We start from the raw sequence: 21,436 nt of genomic DNA on the forward strand, positions 1-21,436 counted from the left end.
TTCAAATACTTATTTTCCGTTGTATCACACAAATAAATTATTTAAAAAAAAAAAATCATACATTGTGATTTCTGGATTTTTCTTTTTAGATGATCTCTTTCGCAGTGGACATGCACCTACGATGAAAATTTCAGACCCTGATTTCTAAGTGGGAGAACTTGCAAAATAGCAGGGTGTTCAAGTACTTATTTTCTTCACTGTATACCCACAACCCTAATCAGGAAGGCGAAAAAGTCACTGACCAGGTTAGCCATGACAATGGTGTCGTACATGATACGGTCTCGATTCGTGCCCAGGGTAAACTGCAGTCCACGGGGAGGCTGGCCGGTCGACAGGTCGAAGCAGTGGCCCTCGAGCAAGAGGTGCTCCAGCTCGTACTCCGCCGTCACGGACCCGCTCACCTGGAGTGAGACCACGTTTGTGATAGTACATAAACAAAAGCGATCAACTCAGCATACCTCCTCCAGGTGGATGTTATCTAAGTCGTGGGGGCTGCGGAGGGCCTGCACCATCCAGCCTTCTGGCGTGATCATATTAAGGGTGAGAAGAGGAGATTCGGGGAGCTCCGTGAAGCGGGCCACCGGACCGGCTGATATGGTGTCGTTGGCCAAGAAGGTGACGTCGGACTCCAACACCAAAGCGTAAAAACTGCAGAAGGACGAGACATAACGATGCATTGAAAAGCTTTAAAAATCCCGACATGTTGTGCGACAGTCGACTTTCTAAGAAAGGCAAGAAGAAGAACTTGGTACGCCAAGAACAGCAAAATGGACGGAACCACTTTCAAATTCTCAATCAATCATTCTATTTTTTACTGATTCGGGTTCTCATGCGAGCTCGCAGAAAAGACAGCAAAGTTGACACGCTTTTTATGTTAAACATATTTGGATCTGTACTGCAGTCCTCAATTTGTTTCTGGGTTAAATTCACCACAGCAGGCTGCTACCTAATCTGATAATGGCAGATATGGTCATACGCAGGCACCATATGGATCATTACTCAAAGTTATTTGGAGCATTCGGGTAATTGAGAACAATTGTATGTCTGTGATCACCGAGCAGCTCCGTGTTTAGAAAAGAAGTGACAACAGCTGCCCTGTTTGTCAGAAGAGTCTGCGCACTGCCTCGTGTTTATCGCATGAAGACAGAAAAATATTTCCACACACATTTGGTCTTGGGTTTACGTTGGCTAACCGCTCCAGCTGGGCGATGAATCAAAATTTTATAGTGATTTCGATTTCGGCTTCCCGCGATCATAAAAACAATTTCATAAAAAGCCGAATGAAACGGCACGTACAAAACATACAAGGTTTTTCTGCCGTAAAAGCACCCTGAACTCATCTATGTTGTTTGAAAAAAAGCCTCTGACATGTGATTCTGACCTTCCTGAATGTGCTTTATTGACACTCCAGTTGGAGTTGATTATTAAACGAAACTAAAGAATCACAAGTACTGTATATTTAAATACAACAGATAGATGCTGGAGGTTCGGAATTAAATTTATCTTAACCCATTCATGGGCAGGGTGGCAATTTTTTGCCTTCTTGAGATAAACGTCTCCTAACAGGCCACAATCAAGGAAATAACACTTCTTTTTCATTTATGGTTAAGTTATATGATAACTAATTTATAATCTCATCCTAAAACTGGGACACGGCTTGGGTTTTCTTAGTAGATCGTCCCAAAAACCAGAATCAGAATCAGATTAAAACACTTAAATATTTGGATATACTGAAGGATATAATGTGTGAAAATCACGATGTCCCAAAAATGGGACGCTGCCCATGAACGGGTTAACGCTGATACACAAGATAAATGTGTATTGATGGGCCAGCAAAAATTAGCATTATAAGTCACAGGAGGGATTCAACTTCATGTAACAAATATTCACACACAAATGGTGTGGTAACACATATAGACTAGTAATTTTAAAAATACTAAAACAGCCATTCTTCCTAATCCGTGAAAAAAAAGTTACATTAATGAAGTTATAAATTTATAATTAAAACACGATGTTCGTCTTCTACTCTTTTTAATATAAGTCTTTATATGTCCATGTATGCACGGCAGGTATTTATTTGTATTTATTGCCATTATAAATTTTTTTACCTGCTACTTCACTTGTTAATTTTCTGGTTATTCTTTTACATTATATTTGAACGTCATTTTGGTCACCGAATAAATAGTTTTGAAATCAATAATAATCCCGATTGTTTTCATTTTTTTTCCCCCCTGACAGCCCAGTCCAATTTCCGCATTTGTAAGTGTTCACACGCTTCCTGAATGAACTTCATTTTTTTTAGCTTGAAAATGAAGTAAAATATTACAAAGTACAGAAATGGTGTGATGCTTGAAAAGCTCTTATGAGTACAAAATTATACTGGATATTATTCACTACCTGAAATTGTGGTGAAGGACATATTATGAGCGAAACCGATACAAACCTTTTCAACAGAGTATTGTAAAAAAATGACTTGTGACTCACATTCACGGTGCCCTGAAAGTTATTAGCCCGTTTCTTCTTTGTTGTTGATTTGTTGGGCTGTTTTTATTTATTATTATTATTTTTTTTTTTATCTTATGTTTTGTACCGCGGCGTTGCAATTTGCTCTGAGATGCAAGAGCGGGCCCAGAGCAATAAGGCGGCGATATTAAGCAGATTGCATCAGTTTAATCTTGTGGAGTGGAGGAGCGAAGCAGAGATACTCAGCGAACGGCGCGAGGACACTCAAACAAGCCTGACGGGAGCGCCTAATTACAGCTGGAGCGCCGAGCCTACCTCTTGAGGGGCATCTCGGACAACTTGGCCCTGCAATTCATGAACAGCCGCAGCCTTAAGTTGACCACTTGACTGAGAACCTGCGGGAGGCCACAGAGGAAAATGGACTTGTTAAAATTAAGAAGCCGAGGCGGAAACAAACAAGCTTCCGTGTGATGAAGAGGCAGATGGCGGGAGGAAAAACAAGCTTTACAACTTTCCCGAAAGGATTATTCAATTTACATCACACTTTCTCACGGATGGGGTCTCGAGTGTTTATTTACTTAAAAACAGCGAGTACAAGAGTACGTTTAATGCGGGCAAAATGTAGGTATATTTTCTCACAAATAAATTCACGTTAATAACGCTATATACCTCACTTCAAATAATATATTATGTTTACTTTTAACACTGTTACGGGTGTAGCTCAATAAATAAATCAATCATAGTTCATTCATTCCAGTAGCCCAATTAAAAAAGTGAAATTTATCAGTGAATCATTAAACCAATGTGTAAAATACAGTTCGTAAAAATTTCTAGATTAAAAATCATTTTGATGTTACTTATGTAAAGGGAAATTTATTAGTGAATCATTAAACAAATAGGTAAAATACATTTCATAAACATTTCAAAAAATTCTATATTAAAATCATTCTGATGTTATCTATGTAAAGTGAAATGTTTGAGTGACTCATTAAACAAATGGGTAAAATATATTTCATAAAAATTTCAAAAATTTCTAGATTAAAAATCTTTCTGTTCCTTATGTAAAGTGAAATTTATTTGTGACTCATTAAACAATTGGGTAAAATACATTTCATAAAAATGTAAAAAAATTCTAGATTAAAAATAATTCTGTTACTTATGTAAAGTGAAATTTATTACTGAATCATTAAACAAATGGGTAAAATACATTTCATAAAAATTTCAAAAATTTCTAGTGAAATTTATTAGGGAATCATTAAACAAATGGGTAAAATACATTTCATAAAAAATTCTAGATTAAAAATCATTATGATGTTACTTATGTAAAGTGAAATTTACTATGAATCATTAAACAAATGGGTAAAATGCATTTCATAAACATTTCTAGATTAAAAATAATTCTGTTACTTATGTAAAGTGAAATTTATTAGGGAATCATTAAACAAATGGGTAAAATACATTTCATAAAAATTTCTAAAATTTCTAGATTAAAAATCCTTCTGTTACTTATGTAAAGTGAAATTTATTAGGGAATAATTAAACAAATGGGTAAAATACATTTAATAAAAATTTCTAGATTAAAAATCATAATGCTGTTACTCATGTAAAGTGAAATTTATTAGGGAATCATTAAACAAATGGGTAAAATACATTTCATAAACATTTCAAAACCATCTATATTAAAAATCATTCTGATGTTACTTATGTAAAGTGAAATTTTTGAGTGACTCATTAAACAAATGGGTAAATAAAAATAAAAATCTCTATATGTAAAATTATTCTGATGTTACATAATGTTCCAATCGTGAGTTTGGCCTTAAAATATAAATAGCAACGGACAGATTATAATCAGAGGCAATTATCTGCACTGATTTCCATCATTTTGAGGCATATCAGCATTGCCTTTTTTAAACATCTGACAGCCGATAAGAGATCAATTTAAAAGTGGATATACTTCGGGGAACTATTCATTCATCCATCCATCCATCCATCCATTTTCTTAGCCGCTTATCCTCACAAGGGTCACGGGAGTTTTGGAGTCTATGGCAGCTGTCAACGGGCAGGGAAGCAGGGTACTCCCTGAACTGGTTGCCAGCCAATCCTATTCATTTATTTATGCATTTATTGATTAGAATTTCCAATTAACTTTGCGAGTGACATTATGACGCTGGGGATTCCCTGCAATTATTGTTTTAGTTTGAATTTAGAACAAAAACAAGTAAAAGATACATTTCACTTCCATTGAAATTTGAAGGACAAAGTCAACTCCCTCTTGCAAACTAAAAGACCAGCAACCTATGAGGATTTATTTATTTTTTTTTTTTTTAAACTTCACCTCAGCATCATTTCAAACAGGAACTGGCATCTCTCAAGCAGCCGGCCAGGTCTGTCCTTTCAAACTTGTCGTCCGTAGAGTATATTGGCCTTTTTTTTTTTTTTTGGTCTCGGGTATCGATCGATCCGAACTTCCAGTCCCCAAGCCAAACACTACCGGTCAAGCCCTTACATATTGAGCTACTGCCATTCCAAATTTAATAAATATAAAATTTAACAAAAGTAAAATCAACCAAGGTTCGGTGCTTTTGGGAAGGGGGGGGGGGGATTCCATCACAACCCCAACTCAATACAATATGCCACCATCAATTTATCCTGCACACTGCAGTGCTCGCCGAGAGCACGCAGCTAAAAATGTCTGGTGACGGTAGCTGATTCACTTGCTGCCTGATACGGAGTGCGTCATGTTTTCATATTAAGCCCAGCCATCTGCATGATCAGACGCAGCAAGAGAAGTGGCGGATTTCCACAAAATATGCCCACGAGTCTCCGACGAGGCCTGTGAGGCCAAAGCATCCAAGCGCACAAAAGCTCGATTTGATTTCATATGTGGTAAATTCACGTTTGGTACAGTAAGACCTGAACTGACTTTTGTTTACGTTGCATAGGAAGAAGAGCGTTCATTTAGCTAGTTATCCATCGATCCGTTTTCTTTATCGCTTATCCTCACAAGGGTCACGGGGAGTGCTGGACCCTATCCCAGCTGTCAACAGGCAGGAGGCGGGGTACACCCTGAACTGCTTGCCAGCCAATCGCAGGGCACGTGGAGACAGACAATAGTCACACTCACAATCACATCTCGGGGCAATTTAGAGTCTCCCGTGAATGCATGTTTTTGAGATGTGGGAGGGAACCGGAGTGCCCGGAGAAAACCCACGCAGGCAAGGAGGGAGGACATGCAAACTCCACACAAGCGGGACTGGGATCGAACCCGGGTCCTCAGAAATGTGAGGCCAACGCTTTACCAGCTGACCCACCGTGCCGCCAAGCTAGTTGTGTAAATAGTAAAGTGATAAATGAAAGCAGTGGAAGAAAAAAATCAAATCAAAGGCCGAATATGAATTTTCAGATTCAGAACAAAAGAAATAAAAAATAAAATACCACATTGCTGATTTAAAAAATATACAATTTTACATCTTTGTTTTCGTCTGACAGTACCGTTCTGACTTATTCCGCAGAGTTCTGCGCGTGTACACGGTTGTAGCTGTAGCCCTCCACTGTAATCTCAGGTGAAGGAGGCATCCATCACCCTAATCCCAAGGACTTGCACGGCTATTCGCGGCAACGCCACAACCGAGGCCGAAAAGGAGCCACGGCAGAATCAGGGGGCAATTTAGTTTATCAAACACAGCGTGAAAGAGAAATTGCTGTGTAGCCGGGGGGACTAGGTTAACAAGCCTGTCCAAGACACCCAGAACTTGCGGCACTAACAGAAGACAAAAGGAACCTAGATTTGGCCAAAGTAAAAAAGTTGTTTGAGAAAAGGCAGATTTTGTGTTCTTCTCATTCCCATTATCTACTACTTACCTCAATTTACTGAGTTAAAGTCATTTTTTTTAAATTGCAATGTACAGTATCTCAATAAGCATATCGTCATAAATCAACTCCGAACTACAGTAACAGTCCTGCTGAAGCCTATCCAAGCTATCTTTGGGTAAGAGGAAGTGTACAACCCAAACTGGTCCTCAGCCAATCATATGAAACATGTAAACGAATAACCAGTTGCACTCACATTCACACCTACGGGCAACTGAAGAGTCTTCAATTAACCTACCGTGCATTTTCTTTTTTAGATTTGTGAGGAAAGTGTAGTACCCGAAAAGAAGCCACGCACGCGTGGGGAGAACATGGAAACTCCACACATGCGAGCCCGGATTTAAAACCGGGTCCTCAAAACCGTGAGGCAGACGTGCTAACCGGCCGACCACCGTGCCAGCCATGTTGCAGATCAAAATTAAGCAATAATAAGAGAAAACACAGTTATTGAATACAGAAATGGCGGTGAAAAACCAAAAAAAAACTATTTTTGGTGCTAAATCAATCAATGTTTATGACGCATTTTTCTTTCTTTTCACGAAATTACTGTAAAGCTGTTGTTTGTTGCTCCTCCAGGGAAAAAAAAAAAAGAGATATACACATTTTTTATTGGACAGCGCCAGTAACTTACAATCAGCAGGGGGGAGATCTTCTGCGCCGCCCTCGTAAGCGGGTCAACGACGGCTACCACATCATAAAACACCTCGTTTTCGCGGGGCGAGAGCTGCAGCACGCTGAGTGCGGAAATAGGGGGAACAAGGTTAGCTAATACGACCAAAATCAATAGAAAGCCGCGTTTGACTACAAAATACAGTATGATATTGCCATTTTATTTCTAAGACCAAATTGGCCAATTCGCCAGCATAGTTGCCCACCTGTGGCTCTCTTTAATAAAGTGCACATCCCTTCGGACTTCTCCCTTGGGGGCTGCAGTTACCAGGGCATCAACTTTCATGACCAGATCACTAGCGCTGCGGACAAAAATGAGTTGCATATGTATATGTAATCACGTTAAGACAATAAACACGTAAAAGTTGTACAACTTAGTGATTTTCAAGCATCTGTCAAGAGTAGTCGCAGGGCGAATACGACGGGGGGAAACATACTGCTTTGGCTTCATCCCCATCCGTTTAACTTGGGCTTTGACTTTCTCAGCAGAGCTCCTCCGAGTAATCTTCTCCAGCAATTGGAAATCCTCTGCAGTGAATTCCTCCTGCTCATCGAGTAGCCCGAGGATCTAACACACACACGCGACAGATGAGAATAATGCTGCGACGCAGGTTTTAACATCTCTGAAGGCATTTGTTTTCATCCCTGTTGATTAGTCATCAGGATCGAGCAAAAAAAATACACTGTTTTCATTCAGACAACAATAACCACACGAGGAGCAAATCGAGATATGATCTCATTGCGACATTCTGGTAAAAACAATTAGCGTAATTTCCGGCCTATAAGCCGCGACGTTTTTCCACACGCTTATACGGTGATTCGGCTAATACTGTGCATTTTTTTTTCTAACGGCCGCAAGGGAGCACTCGAGCGGAAAAGGTAAGAGTGAGATCGGTGGAATATATATGCCGAGGAAGTGACTTTTACCGGTCCGACCCTGTTAGCTGGCTGGCTGGAAACCGATCTTTAAATGCAGTCATTTGGTCTGCCACTTTTCTTTTACTTGTAATTTAATTGTAATTATTTTCCAGATGTTACCACTCAGATACTCTATAATATTCTTTTCATCTTTTCTGCATATATTTTTTTACTGTATTGTGCAAAAACGAAGGATTTATACAGAACAGCGGAATTTAATTTTTTTTTAATAATTACTAAGAGTAGTTTTTATGAATCCCGTCATTTCCGGCCTATCAGGCGCGAATTTTTTCACACGCTTTCAGCCCTGCGGTTTATGCGGTGATGCGGCGAATTTGTGCATTTTTTTGTAACGGCCGCAAGGGAGCACTCGACCGGAAAAGGTAAGAGTGAGATCGGCGGAATATATGTGCCGAGGAAGTGACTTTTACCGGTCCGACCCTGTTAGCGCTGCGCTAGCATGTTACTGTCATGTCTCAGTGATGTTTACCGGTATGTTTTTTTTTTTAGCGTTAGCATTAGCACAGCGCTAGCATTAGCGCAGCACGAGCGTTAAACTCTCTGGATTTCAATGTGGGTACTTGTGGCTTTTACACAGCTGTGGCATATGTCTGTACAAAATGGTATTTTTCCTTTACAAATGTACTGGGTGAGGCTTATAATCAGGTGCACTCTGTAGGCCGGGAATTACGGTTTACAGTATGACAAATTAGTGGTGTGTGACTAGTATCAGAATCAGCGTTATTTATGTATAGCTAAATTATAATCATCAAAAGGATGCCTATTATGGTAAGTGAATAGAGTAGTACAGTGTTTCCCACCCTTTACTGAGCCAAGGCACATATTTTACAGTAGAAAAAAGATTCACGCCCATAATAAAGCCAAAATTTCACAAAAAGCATCTGTATCCTGAAACAATTATGATCTCAAACCAATATACCGAAAAATTTAATTTAATGGTTCTACCTGTAACTTATATCAAGTTGCCACAGAGTGTATGAAGGTACATTTGTTGTAAATAATAATTTTCTAACCCATTAAGTGAAATTGGATAATTTCTTGTAGCAGACTTAATGATCTTTCACAATAAACGACTAAGCTGCCACACAGTCTTTGGGAATCACTCTAGTCAGTCTCCAGATCTTGAGCCATTAGAAAACCTGTGGAGGGAGCTGAAGCTTCGAGTTTTCGTGCGGCAGCCAAGAAACGTGAAGGCTTCAGAGTGTTTCACCAGAGGACTGTGCCAAAATCCCTCCTGAGCAGCGAGTCTAAACCTGGTGAATTTACAAGAAATGTTCTCCCTTATTACTTAGTTGTGTTTTGAATCAGACACCTATTTCGTTTGCCAAAATACAGAACATTTTGTGATTTTTTTATGCATTTTGACACATTTTATTATCAAAACTGACAAACAAACAGAAGATACATTGGTATTTTTTTTGTTTTTTTTTTATTACTTCCCCTACTGCTCCACTCTTCCTGGAACACGCAGAAAGGTCACCCTTGCCGTCTTGTCACTTTGTGAATTGCTGATGCTCAGGCCATAAACTGGCTCCTTTGTGGTGGCTTATCTTTTGAAATGGATTGCCAAACCCACTTAAGACTCAGCAGGGCCTCTTCTGTCTATGCTCTAAACAGATTAATAAATTTTTTACTTTTATTCATGTAACAATCTGAAGAAAATCAAGAGTTGTTTCAAACAATTCTCTTTTTGTTTATATGCGGACCGCGATCTTTTTTTCACCCATGCACGCCTTGAAAGGTTGCGTCGACGACAATTGGACTTGAAATGTATTATTTATTACTTGCCTTGGGGGTGTTAAATGTAACGTGATTGGAACAATGTTTTGATGACGCCTTGCTATCAAATGTTCCCTGTAAGCTGTGCAACTGCGCATTTGCGCACTTGCCGCACACTCTCGGCGCAGAGGAAAACAGATCCAGCGCAGTGGACTACAGCCTGACGTCTTTTTTTTTTTTTTTTTTTTTAAACACGGCAGTACACTTCCTCTCACAAAGAGCTCCTGCTCGGCTACACTGGGCCACACGCTCCACTTCCTAGTTTACCTCACACCAACCCTATCGATTTTAAAGGGGTACACTCATAATTACAAACACCGGGGTATGTGAATAATAGAAAAAAAAAAAGAAGAGGTTGAAACTGGACGAGATTTTTTCTTTTTTGGAGTAAAAAAGGTCCGGTCTGAAGCCAAACTAGAAAGTGCGGGATGAGATGGTGTATAATGTTAAAATTCCACCTTGGCACAGCCTGATTGAGGATGAAAACACAGACTATATATTGCCCAAAAAGCTAATCCTGTATTTTAAATATAGGAGGCAACATAACATTAACCCTAAAACTGTATGAGAGCATCATTCAGCTTTTAACACGCATTACTAAAGATATTCTGCAAGCAATAATTCCGTTTTACACCAAGAAAAACAGATGCAGCTATCATTGTGGGTTAAAAAAAAAAAAGAAACAACGTTGGAAGCGATATTTAAAATTTATAGTTAATTGTTGGCTTGCTATGTATTTGTATTGTAATGTAATTTTTGGTTTGTTGACAATGACGTGACAAACCTAGAAATGTAGTTAGTGACACCTGTTTCTTTGAGGTTTTGAGGATTCTTACAACGCTGACGTTCAATACACTCACCCTGCCGTTGCTGATGACTGCCCCCTGTCCAGCGTTCAGTTTTAGGACATCCCGGCAGAAGAGCTGCTGACTGCGGACAAAATCGACCTCTAGCGTGTTGAACTTCTTCTCAAAGGCATCGGTGTCCATTCCCTAGAAGCAGAAAAAAATGGCTTTGCTTGTATTGAGCGATCCAAGTAGCTCAAGGTCCTTTTTCCTTAGTACAACATAACCAAAACAATATCACAGAAACTCGCGGGCTTGGGAAATGATAAATGAATGGCAAGAAGGCCGACATTACTCGCGTTTTCTTTTATTATTCACAATAGCCTTGATGCCTTGCGTCGATGCCGTTGTTAGATATGTCAACCAAACCGATCCGGCTGTCACCGATCCTGCGTGTGTTCGCGCGCACGTGAGATTAATCAATTTCTAATTAATAAAAAAAACAACTTTTAATTAAACCACTGCCATTTTTTTTTGTGTATGTAACAAATTAGGCATGGGAGTGAAAGAGGTATGTGGAGTCAGGTTATTAGTTTCTGCAATGTTCTCTCCTCAGGAGAACAGGTAAATACCAATAATGTCAGCACGATCCAGTCAGCAAGACTGTCTGGCAGCCAATAATAAACTCACATCCCTTGACACCGGGTCCCAACTCACACTTCCTCCCGTTCCTTGCATCGCTATTTTCAGCCCACTCAGCGGCCCACCACTGTTTAAACTAGGCATAATTGAAGGGAAGTTTGTTATAGTCGCTCCTGAGCGAAAACTGGGCTAGGAGCCGTTCTCCTGATGGGCGATTCGGTCCCCGTTGTCACATGATTCGTTACGATGGGTTGCCGCACACGACGGTGGAGAAAATACTGCTATCAGAGGGCTTGTCCGGGATGACTGAGAAGGGCAGTAAACGCCTAATGAAATAATGTTTCTAATGCGTTCCTGGACACGAGGATCTCTGCTACCTTGCGACGGCCCCCGTGACGGATCGAGTGGTACTGACAGTTGAGTGGGTTGACCGCCTCGACATCCGCAGTATGTGGAGCATCGCGGGCGCTTCTGAATGCATTCTGAGAGCTGGATGTTCAGAAATGGAATGAAAAGATGGCTCATCAATCACCATTTAGCCACACAGAGCACTTAAATCAAGACAGTGATGTCGGACAAAAACCTCCGCAAGTGGGTGCATCGGACCTTTTGCTGTTACGCCTGTCTAAAATGCTATCATTTCTCTCTCTGATACACTCACCCTATGCTTATGTCACAAATACACACATTTCACTGACGCTGACTGATTGCTGGCACCACTTGCGAAAAATCTATTTCCTGAGTTGCCCACCCCCTGTTCCAGGGAATTACATCTTCGACTAGAAAATGGGTTTCGCTTTGGAAACATTTACAATTTCCTTTCCATTATCGTGCAGTAGGAAAAGAAAAAAACAAAAGAAGCCAAGAAAACAAGACAAAAACTAAGCAAACGTCTGTAACCGCTTTTGAAATCCTCGCGGGTTTGAAGATTCAATTCTGCGGAAATTGGAATGGAAATCTAATTTGGCCCGATATTACGATATCGCAATAACAAACGCACCACGAGCGTCGCCGCAAAAACGTTGTTGGAAATACTAGTAAAACATGACGTTAAACACCATGACGATGAGTTTGGTTTGCTTTATTTTTTACTTTGTTATGAAAAAATTGACCACACAACTGAGATTGAAATTATCGCTGTTGGGATTTTTTTTTTTTTTTTTAACTAATTACTTTATATTAGGTTCTATGTGATGTCCTTCTAAATATTATGGGGGGAAAAAAGGCTTCATAATATTGTTATTGTAGAATTGTAGCAGGAAGATGGAAAATTCCAAGTAGAGGTTTGGTTTGCACCAAATGGTTCAGTTGGGTTATGGTATGTCCACATTTTATTGCATTTTTATTGTAAAAGGTCCCCATATATGACACCCACTTTTCAGTCCCCTATTGTTGGAATGCTGTCTGTAATGATCCACTTCTGCTTGAAGTGGAAGGAGCTCGACACAGTGTTGTCTAAATGTCTACAACTGGTGGGGATGCACTATTTTTAAAAATTTGTAGGTAATCAGGGAGTGAGGATAAAAAGGCACAGCATTTGTTTTTTATAAATTACATATTTTTAGCACACTGAACTGAACTGTGTTGTTTTTGTTTGATTTTTTCCAACTAGTGAATCATCACACTGTCTGGCTCACACGGTGTGATACTACACGACCATATTCATGCAACTAGCGGCCGGGGGGCATTCATTTACTAAAACGCAGATGGGCAGATTATTTGCAGGAATCCTGCCCGAGGGCTTAACGTTCACTTGCATTCAAGGCTGGTCTTCGTCCTTGCCGCTTATGCACAGAAGTTTCACCAGATTCTCTACAACGTTTGATGGTATTATAGATCGTAGATGATGAAATCTCAAAATTCTTTGCAAATGTAGTTTGAGAAATGGCCTTGGTCTTAAAGTGTTGGTCTATTTGCTTATGCAGTTGTATACTGTATTGAACCTTGTCCCATGTTTGCTTGTGGACAAATGAGCCTTTCAGGGATGCTCCTTTTATACCCAATTACATTATATTACAGTTACACTACATTACGTTAGCCTCCTTTCAGTTAGCCTATTATTCACCTGTGAATTATGTATTTTTGTCCGTTTTCCATTTTAAGATTCTTCAACTGTTCAAATCGTCTCTCAAATCTGTCGCACACTTTTGGGAATGTGTTGCAGGCATCAAAGTAAAAATGAGAGAGTACAGTAGTTACATGAAACAAATGAGAAAACATGAACAATTTGTACATTAAGCATTTTGATTTTCTTGTGTAGGGCTGTTAAAACTCATTTTTGTTCCGGGCCACATTGTAGTTACAGTTTCTCTCTAAGGGCCATTAAACCATAGAAATGTTTCATTACCTCCTCATAGTATTACAAATTAGAATTCAAGCACATTAGCAGCTAACGTTCACGTTACTGTAAAGTGGGGTTCGGTGAGTTTAAAGAGCTTGAAGTTTCGGTGAAGATTTTAATAACAATCATGGAAGTTGCACCTGATTCACTTTCGCCGCATATAATGATGTTGCGGGCCAGATATGGCCCACGTGCCTAGAGTTTGACATCTTCAAGTAATTTCAATTGAATATATGTTGAAAAGGATTTGCCAGTCATTATATTGGCTTTTTATTTTTGTTTGAAGGCAATTGTAAAAAAATAAAAATAAAATCGTTACCCTCCCCCAAACTGTCACTTTTTGTGAAGTGAGTTGAGTCACCTGCCATCACGAAGTGCTCGCGTCTCACGTTTGCCTTCACAAATGAGCAAAAAATTGAATAAAATGAAATGAAAATAAATGATTTGATTGGCGCCATGTAGCTTGTAAAAGGTCACTCGTATTAGACTACTGTATGACTATTTGAGCAGGTAAGCTCTAGACGTGATTTGCTGATCTAAGATGTACGACGCCAAATTGAACCAGCTCACGCTATTTAGCGGAAACGGAGCTTTATCAAACTGTTTAGTTCTATAAAAATGTGCAGTGCCATAATTCATAGCAGCGACTCTCGGCACTGAAACAAATGGCGCTGCAGGCTGTCATTTCGAAAAGCCGAGAAGCGCCGAGGAGAAGTTGAGCAGTCACAGTCGAGTGTGAACGTGTGAGGGGGAAAAAGTCACCAGAAGAGAAACTGCCAGTCAAACTCTTGCAGTTGGCATTTGGGGGGGAGCAGAGTTGGTGAAAAAGTTTGGTGTCGGTACATCAGATCCATCATGAAGTCTCAACCGTGACTTGTTATCAGTCATAAACTGAGACACAGCTCCTTTAAATAACTATCACGACATTATACTTCTAAAATGGCTACATTTTCTCAAAACAGGCTCCAAGTGCAAATCTCAATTCCAATGAAGTTGGGACATTGCGAAAAACAAAAACAGCAAATCATGATTTGCAAATCATTTTCAACCTATCTTCAGAAGAATACACTTCATACACGAGATATTTAAAGTTCAAAGTGATAAACTTTATTTATTAAACCTTGGACAGGGGTATGTTTACTTCTGTTTATATTGCCTTTCCTTTTAACAACTCACAATAGAGACTAGGAATTTAGGACAATATTTTTTGAAAATTTCTGGGTGGATATACCTCCCTCACCCCCGCTCGCTTCAAAATAAGCCTGCACACATTTTTAATGGAATACAGGTCTGGACTGTTGGCCGGTCTGAGCGCACCCGGTGCTGAAAAGTCTCCTTGTGATTAATGTGCATGCGCGTATATTTTGTAAACTCCCGGCCAGTCTGAAACATCCCCATCTGTGCTTCAACATGTGCCGTTCGACAACTTGTCGCCGACTGTTCAAGTTCGCTAAGGACGTCTCAGAAAGACGGGGTGAGGTGATAACGTACGTTTGCTACCTCTATGTAGAAGAAGGGGAACTATGAGACCGGGGGATATCCCAGTAAGCGTCTGCTACGTTACCCAGAGTTCCTCTGTTAGTCACGCATGCGCATTCATCACAAGGAGACTTTTCAGCACGGGGGAGCGCTCAGACCGTGACACCGGGCCAGTCTTGTACTTGCACTTGCAGAATGTGGCTCGGGATTGTCTTCCCAAAATAAGCCTGAAAAAGATGCCTTCTAAAATTACTGGTACCTCTACAGATATGCAAGTGACCCCTGCCCTGGGCACGAACACCCCGCCATACCATCACAGATGCTGGTTTTTTAACTTAGTGCTGATAACAATTTGGGTGGCACTTTTCCCTCTTGGGCCCAGAGGACACCACGTACGTGTGTTCCAAAAAAAACAACTTGAAATGTGGACTTGTCAGACCACAGGAGACTTTTCCATTTTGGGTCAGTCTATCTCAGATAAGCTCGGGCCCAGAAGAAGAAGAAGAAGAAGAAGAAGCCGGCTGCATTTCTGGGTACTGTTGAGATATGACTTTCGCTTTTTTAGATGTAGCAACTGTATTCACTGAAAATGTTTTTCTCCAATTTTCCTGTGCCCACGTGGCAATATGTGTTACACAATTGCAGCGATCTTTAATGCAGCGTCACCCGAAGGATCGAAGGTCATGGGCGTTCTTTGTCAGTTTTTGACCGTCTTACTTACGTACAGCTCTTTCTAAGCTTTCTCTGAATCTTTTGATAGTCCGTAAATTCCTTGGAATTGTACAGCGAGAGATCTTATTCTTTAACTGTTCAACTATCTGCCCACATAGTTGTTTACAAAGTGGTGAACCTTGCCTCATCCTTGCTTTTGAACAACTGAGCCTTCAAGGCAGGGGTGTCAAACTCATTTTTGTCACGGGGCACGTTGTATTTACGCTTCCCCTCAGAGGGCCGTTATGACCAGGAAATCATTCTTTTTTTTTTTTAAAATCACTTACTCATAATGCACACGAAATTTAGGACTTGCTATGGAATCAGAAATCAAGGCTAATGGGTTTTTCAATTATTGTTTGGTAACACAAAAATACTTTGGCAAATTGAAATTTTGGTACAGATTTAAAAAACAAAATCCTGAAAGTTGATGCATATGCTTTGCCTTCACGGGCCACATAAACTCATGTGGTGGGCCAGATCTGGCCCCTGGGCCTTGAGTTTGACACCTGTATTTTATTTTATTTTTTTGTTACACCTGTCCAAGCTTTTCTGGAATGTGTTACAGGCATCAAATTCAAAATGACTAAATATTTGTAATAAATAGTGATTACCTGTTTTTCCTGCAGGAAATGTTTGACAAGAAAACGTCTGTTAGCTTGGTTTATAGTACTCGTCTTTGTCTACTGTTTCTGTGAACTAGGTAGAAAGATAGATTAGATCGAAAGATAGATAGATAAATAAATAAATAGCACCATTCATCATTTTGAACATATTTTGTCTTTTTAGCGTATTCCCTTGAATATAGGTGGAAAATGATTGACAAATTATTGTGTTCTGTATTTATTTCTGTTTTTCAAAAATTGCTTCCTCATAATACACATGAAATTTGTGAGTTGCTTTCGAATCACAAATCAAGGCTCATGGGTTTTTCGATTATTGTTGATGTTTGGAAAAACAAAAATGCTTACAATATCGCAACGTTATAGTTTATGATTTGACAATTTGAAATTTTGGTACAGATTTTAACAAATCTCCTGGAAGTTGATGCACATGCTTTGCCTTTGCGGGCCACATAAACTCATGTGGTGGGCCAGATTTGGCCCCTAGGCCTTGAGTTTGACAACTGTATTTTATGAGATTTTCTTTCTTTTTTTTTTTTTTTTTTTAAACCCAATCATGACATACAAATGTTTCCAATTATGATTTTCATCTTTGGAATGTTCCAAACAAAACATCTGTTAGCTTGGTTTATAGTAAGGGTCTCTGTCTACCATTTATTTGAACGAGAGATAGATAGCTAGATAAGATAGATAGATAGATAGACAGACAGACAGACAGACAGACAGACAGACAGACAGACAGACCCATTCACCATTTTGAACATATGTTGTCTTTGTAGTGTATTCAATTGAATATAGGTGGAAAATGATTTGCAAATTATTGTGTTTTGTTTTTATTTCAGTTTTTCCAAAAAAAGATCAACTTAATTAATGGAAGAAGAGGTTTTGAAATTAGAATTTAGAAGTATTGTGTGACTTTGAAGGTTACACTGTAGAGCCAAGTGACTGCAATTTGCCCGAAATATGAAATAAATGCAAATGCCTCTTAACTGCATTCTTGAACGAGTCCCTTACCTGCAGCAGCAAGTCCTTCATCTTTGTCCCCCGCAGGAGGAGCTGGTGACTTTGTTCCAATGCAAGTTTTTGCACAAACTCAGCTGCAGCTTTATTCTTCTGGGTGAGAAGCGAAGCCCAGATAGCCCGATACATGGCTGTGTTATTTTTGCTGGGCCTTCCGCCGGGATTTGCAATCATCCCCAAACGTACTCCGGGGCTGGCTTTCTGCTTGTAGGCATGCACAGGTACACACGCACACACGCACACGGACACACACCCACACAGCAGAAACGTAACACACGCATGTATCTCACATTTATTTCAAACAAAGGCCAAAGGTGTCATTGAGGCAGCGCACAAGAAAGACAAAGTGTTGATTGGTGGAAATGTTTTTTTTCCCCCTGACATATGGGAAATGCCTGGTGGCCTTACTGTCGTACATATAATTAAACTATAAATAGTGATGAGAACATCTTTTTTTTTTTTTTTTTTTACACTCAAGGCCACACAATAGTCAACTGCTTAATGAAAAGTCAGTAATTCATTCCTGTATAACTTTTAATTGAATTTGAATCTTCTTGCAATTCTATTTAACGTTACAATATGAATAAATAGGTGTACATTGTGCCTTTGCCCATTCGCGGTTCACCGTTGGCAGGCCCATGTATTCGCGGATTTCGCTCCCATAGTTATTTCTTTGTTAAATGTACTGCATTTTTGCTGTCGGAGAAGTCTTAAATTCTCTTGTAAGTACACGAGGCGACACATTAGAGATGGCGCTTTTCAATACGCCGCACCTTATGTGCACATTGAGTTCCAAATGTTGTTGTGCGACTTGACCATCAAAGTAGTGTATTTGCCGCACTATAAGGCGCACCGCATTATAAGGCACATAGAAGAGACGCTACAGTAGAAGCTGGGGTTACATTATGCATCCATTAGATGGAGCTGCATTAAAGGCTTAATCTTGATTCGTATATAAGGCGCACCATCAGCTTTTGATCAAATTAAAGGCTTTTAGGTGCACCTTATAGTGCGGAAAATATGGTAAACTTAAAGACACTGATTATACTGTTAGCATGCATGCCAGCAGGTATTTAAGCATGTATCTAAGATATCATATGATGGCGCTCACGAGGCAGTGAAGAACAATTGGACTTCACATCTGTAAGCAGAAGAAGCTTATATTGCCACACACCGCCTGTATAGCCAGGTCAATACTGATGATGTTTTACACGCTCACGGTGTCACATCAAAACTCAAATTATCACACTACAGCAAACTGAATAACATAACTGGCAAATAATGAAATAAATAAAGAAATGACTCATGAAATAATTGATTTATGCTTTGCGGCACCAAGCAGGTCCATAGTGCCACAGAGCATGCCGAGAGCGTCGCAAAGTCACACAACAATTGTGCACGTAAGGTTTTCTATCGCTCAATCTATCCATTTTCTTAGCCACTTATCCTCACAAGGGTCGCGGGGAGGGCTGGAGCCTATCCCAGCTGTCAACGGGCAGGGAGACAGGCATACACCCTGAACTGGTTGCCAAACAATCGGAGGGCACATAGAGACAAACAGCCACAGTCACAATCCCACCTAGGGGCAATTTAGAGTGTCCAATTAATGTTGCAGGTTTTTGGGATGCTATCCATTTTGGACAAAATTCAATCAAGATGTGCCTTAAAACTGGAAGTGCATATTACAGTGCTGATGTTACTCACCAAATGTTTAAGAGCAGCAAGCAACAATTTTCTTCCAGAGGGCTTCTGGAAATCTCCGACAATCCACATGGTCACAGCGCTCATCCCGTCCTCATCTGACAGGAAAGACAAACATCTTAATCGTGGCAATTGTAAGCATTTAATCTGACAAAGATGGACAATAAAAAATCTTTAGATTCTGAATGTATAAAATTAATTTTAACTTATGGGTGTTACATTAGTTTTGAACTACTGTTAAAGGCTCCCTAATAGTAATTACAATGTTCTTAACATACAAACTGTGCAACAAAAGATATATAAATATACAATATATTAAAATACATGTTCGTGAAACCGTGAATAAAAATCTCTCACCATAATGAGTTAGGTATTTTATTCTCTTAGCCATCACGGCCGTCTTGTCTCTGGAGTCCAGGAATGAAAACATAGTCGTGTCTTCCCAGTCACTTACAACTACGCGGAAGAAAATAAAAATGAATTTTAAAAAAAGTACGGCCTAATTGGACACGTTTTGAGGAGGCGGGGTCACCTGGAGAGGAAGTGAAGTCCAGGTACTTTCGGTCTGTACCCAGAATAAGTGGATTCATTCTGGGCACCACGTTGGCTTGCTCCATTAGGTAATCCACCACATCTGTTCCCTCAGTCAAATGACCCTGTTGAACACAAGTTTACTCACAATATTATATGATTTAAAAACAACAGTGAGATAATATTGCACATACTAACTCTCCTTTATTTATTTAATTATTTAGTCACTTACTTACACATTGTGGTTTGCTTTATTATTGTTAAGCCTGGAGTTGAACTGATTCTTTTTATTGTATTGTCTGTTATTCTGATTTTTGTAAGGCACAACTCACAAAGAAATAATTCCATTGTCCACATAACTTCTGTTTTTATGCTGTGAATAGGAAAAGACACACTATCTCGGATTGCGATGGTCCAGATATTGTTTGATGGTTGTGAACAAAACGCAGTAAAGTAGTGCGTTCAGCTTTGCAAGAAGAATATGTGCTCATACTGCTAAACATGCCTCAGCTATTCCGATACTTACTATTTTTGATTTGACTGGCCCAGAAGTGTGATTCATACAAATACTGACTGGATATCAGTTATGACTTCAATTACATATTACTACTCCTGCCACAGCATAAGCAAGTGACGTTAAATTGAAATTATGTCACCACCGTAGGAAGCGGACTCGCAAACTAAGGACCCTACGTATGCATCAACTGCCCTTATAACCGTACATCAGTGTTGTTATTGATTTTTGCGGATTAATATAAATGTTTGCTGGGAGTCTGACAATACGGTGGAGTCAAACCGTGAAAACAGCTTTCTGTAAGGCAGTGGTGGAGTCCATTATGTTCTGCAGGATGATGCTCTCCAGCTCATCTGGCTCCATCTCATCTGGGCTCAAAGGGATGCCGTTAAATAATGCCAGGGGAAGGGTACCCAGGCCACTCTTTTTGTAGAAGAAGGTGCCTTCCTGGGAAACAAAACAATGGAGTTCAATACTTACTCTTCATTACCAATGGACCTTTCCGACCTGTCAATCACTCGTACAATAATAGCTAATCAGATAGCCGCATTGTCTTAACCCTTGGCTTGACACGCCCCTCTCGCCATATTGTCCCACAAGCAATGCTGGTTGTCAGTAGCGTGCACTTGGAAAAGTTAATGTTACAAAGAAAATGGTCCTCAGATGCGTTTGGGGAACGTGCAATTCTGATGAAAGATATCCTGCTAGGTTACAAGGAGCCCGCTTGATTCATTTTCCAAACCCTAAAACACGGTTGACGAAGTGTCTACTATGGATTAAGGCTCACGGAATAGCGCACGTACAACTAAATGTAAACAATATCAACAAACGCAAGGCTGTATCTTCGAAGGTAAGTGAAGGAGAAGTATCTTCTCTGAGTTTCATCAAATTATTATCAGTGCTTTATACATTGCAGGAGAAACACTTTCACTTTGTTAGTGTATCACTGACATGCTGAAATAAGTGTGTAATGTTTTATGCCGAAGAGTCGGGTTAGTGATACGTAAATGCGCCATGTCACGCAAGAGAAATGTCTATTTGCCTATTTGTATCACATTCGACTTTTAAGACAGAGCACTGGGTTCGATTACGAGCCAAGTCAAATGCATACACCCACTCACTTATAAAGACTACAATGATATGACTCGTGATCTTTCCGAGTAAAAAGTACTCACCCTGCTTTACTTGCACAGTACAATTCCACTATTTGATCCTGTTGGATTTCAATATGAAGTTTGTGAGGCGACAAACTTATTTTTGCATCGATCGCCAACATTTCACTGTAACTCTGACACTGCATCCTGCTCCGTCCAAAATCTTAATTCCGTCTACATATACTTGCGTGAAATAGTTGAGACCTCTCTGTAGA

The 21,436-nt window shown here is 39.8% G+C and overlaps 1 protein-coding gene across 3 annotated transcripts in view; it reads right to left on the minus strand.

Annotated features, from left to right (window-relative positions):
• Positions 1 to 21,436, minus strand: part of uggt2 (UDP-glucose glycoprotein glucosyltransferase 2) — a 54,911-nt gene that overhangs the window by 18,764 nt on the left and 14,711 nt on the right. For all 3 annotated transcript variants that reach the window (XM_061841989.1, XM_061841990.1, XM_061841991.1), the window contains exons 18-29: positions 20,350 to 20,514; positions 19,555 to 19,678; positions 19,380 to 19,478; positions 19,026 to 19,120; positions 17,316 to 17,522; positions 10,581 to 10,712; positions 7,440 to 7,570; positions 7,209 to 7,304; positions 6,965 to 7,067; positions 2,779 to 2,858; positions 459 to 648; positions 243 to 401 (exon numbers count right to left, since the gene is read on the minus strand). In XM_061841989.1, coding sequence (XP_061697973.1) covers positions 243 to 401; positions 459 to 648; positions 2,779 to 2,858; positions 6,965 to 7,067; positions 7,209 to 7,304; positions 7,440 to 7,570; positions 10,581 to 10,712; positions 17,316 to 17,522; positions 19,026 to 19,120; positions 19,380 to 19,478; positions 19,555 to 19,678; positions 20,350 to 20,514 — 1,581 coding nt within the window. The remainder of the gene's footprint in view (positions 1 to 242; positions 402 to 458; positions 649 to 2,778; positions 2,859 to 6,964; positions 7,068 to 7,208; positions 7,305 to 7,439; positions 7,571 to 10,580; positions 10,713 to 17,315; positions 17,523 to 19,025; positions 19,121 to 19,379; positions 19,479 to 19,554; positions 19,679 to 20,349; positions 20,515 to 21,436) is intronic.

The sequence above is a fragment of the Syngnathoides biaculeatus genome, chromosome 14, assembly GCF_019802595.1.
Source record: "Syngnathoides biaculeatus isolate LvHL_M chromosome 14, ASM1980259v1, whole genome shotgun sequence".
NCBI classification, from domain to species: Eukaryota; Metazoa; Chordata; class Actinopteri; order Syngnathiformes; family Syngnathidae; genus Syngnathoides; species Syngnathoides biaculeatus.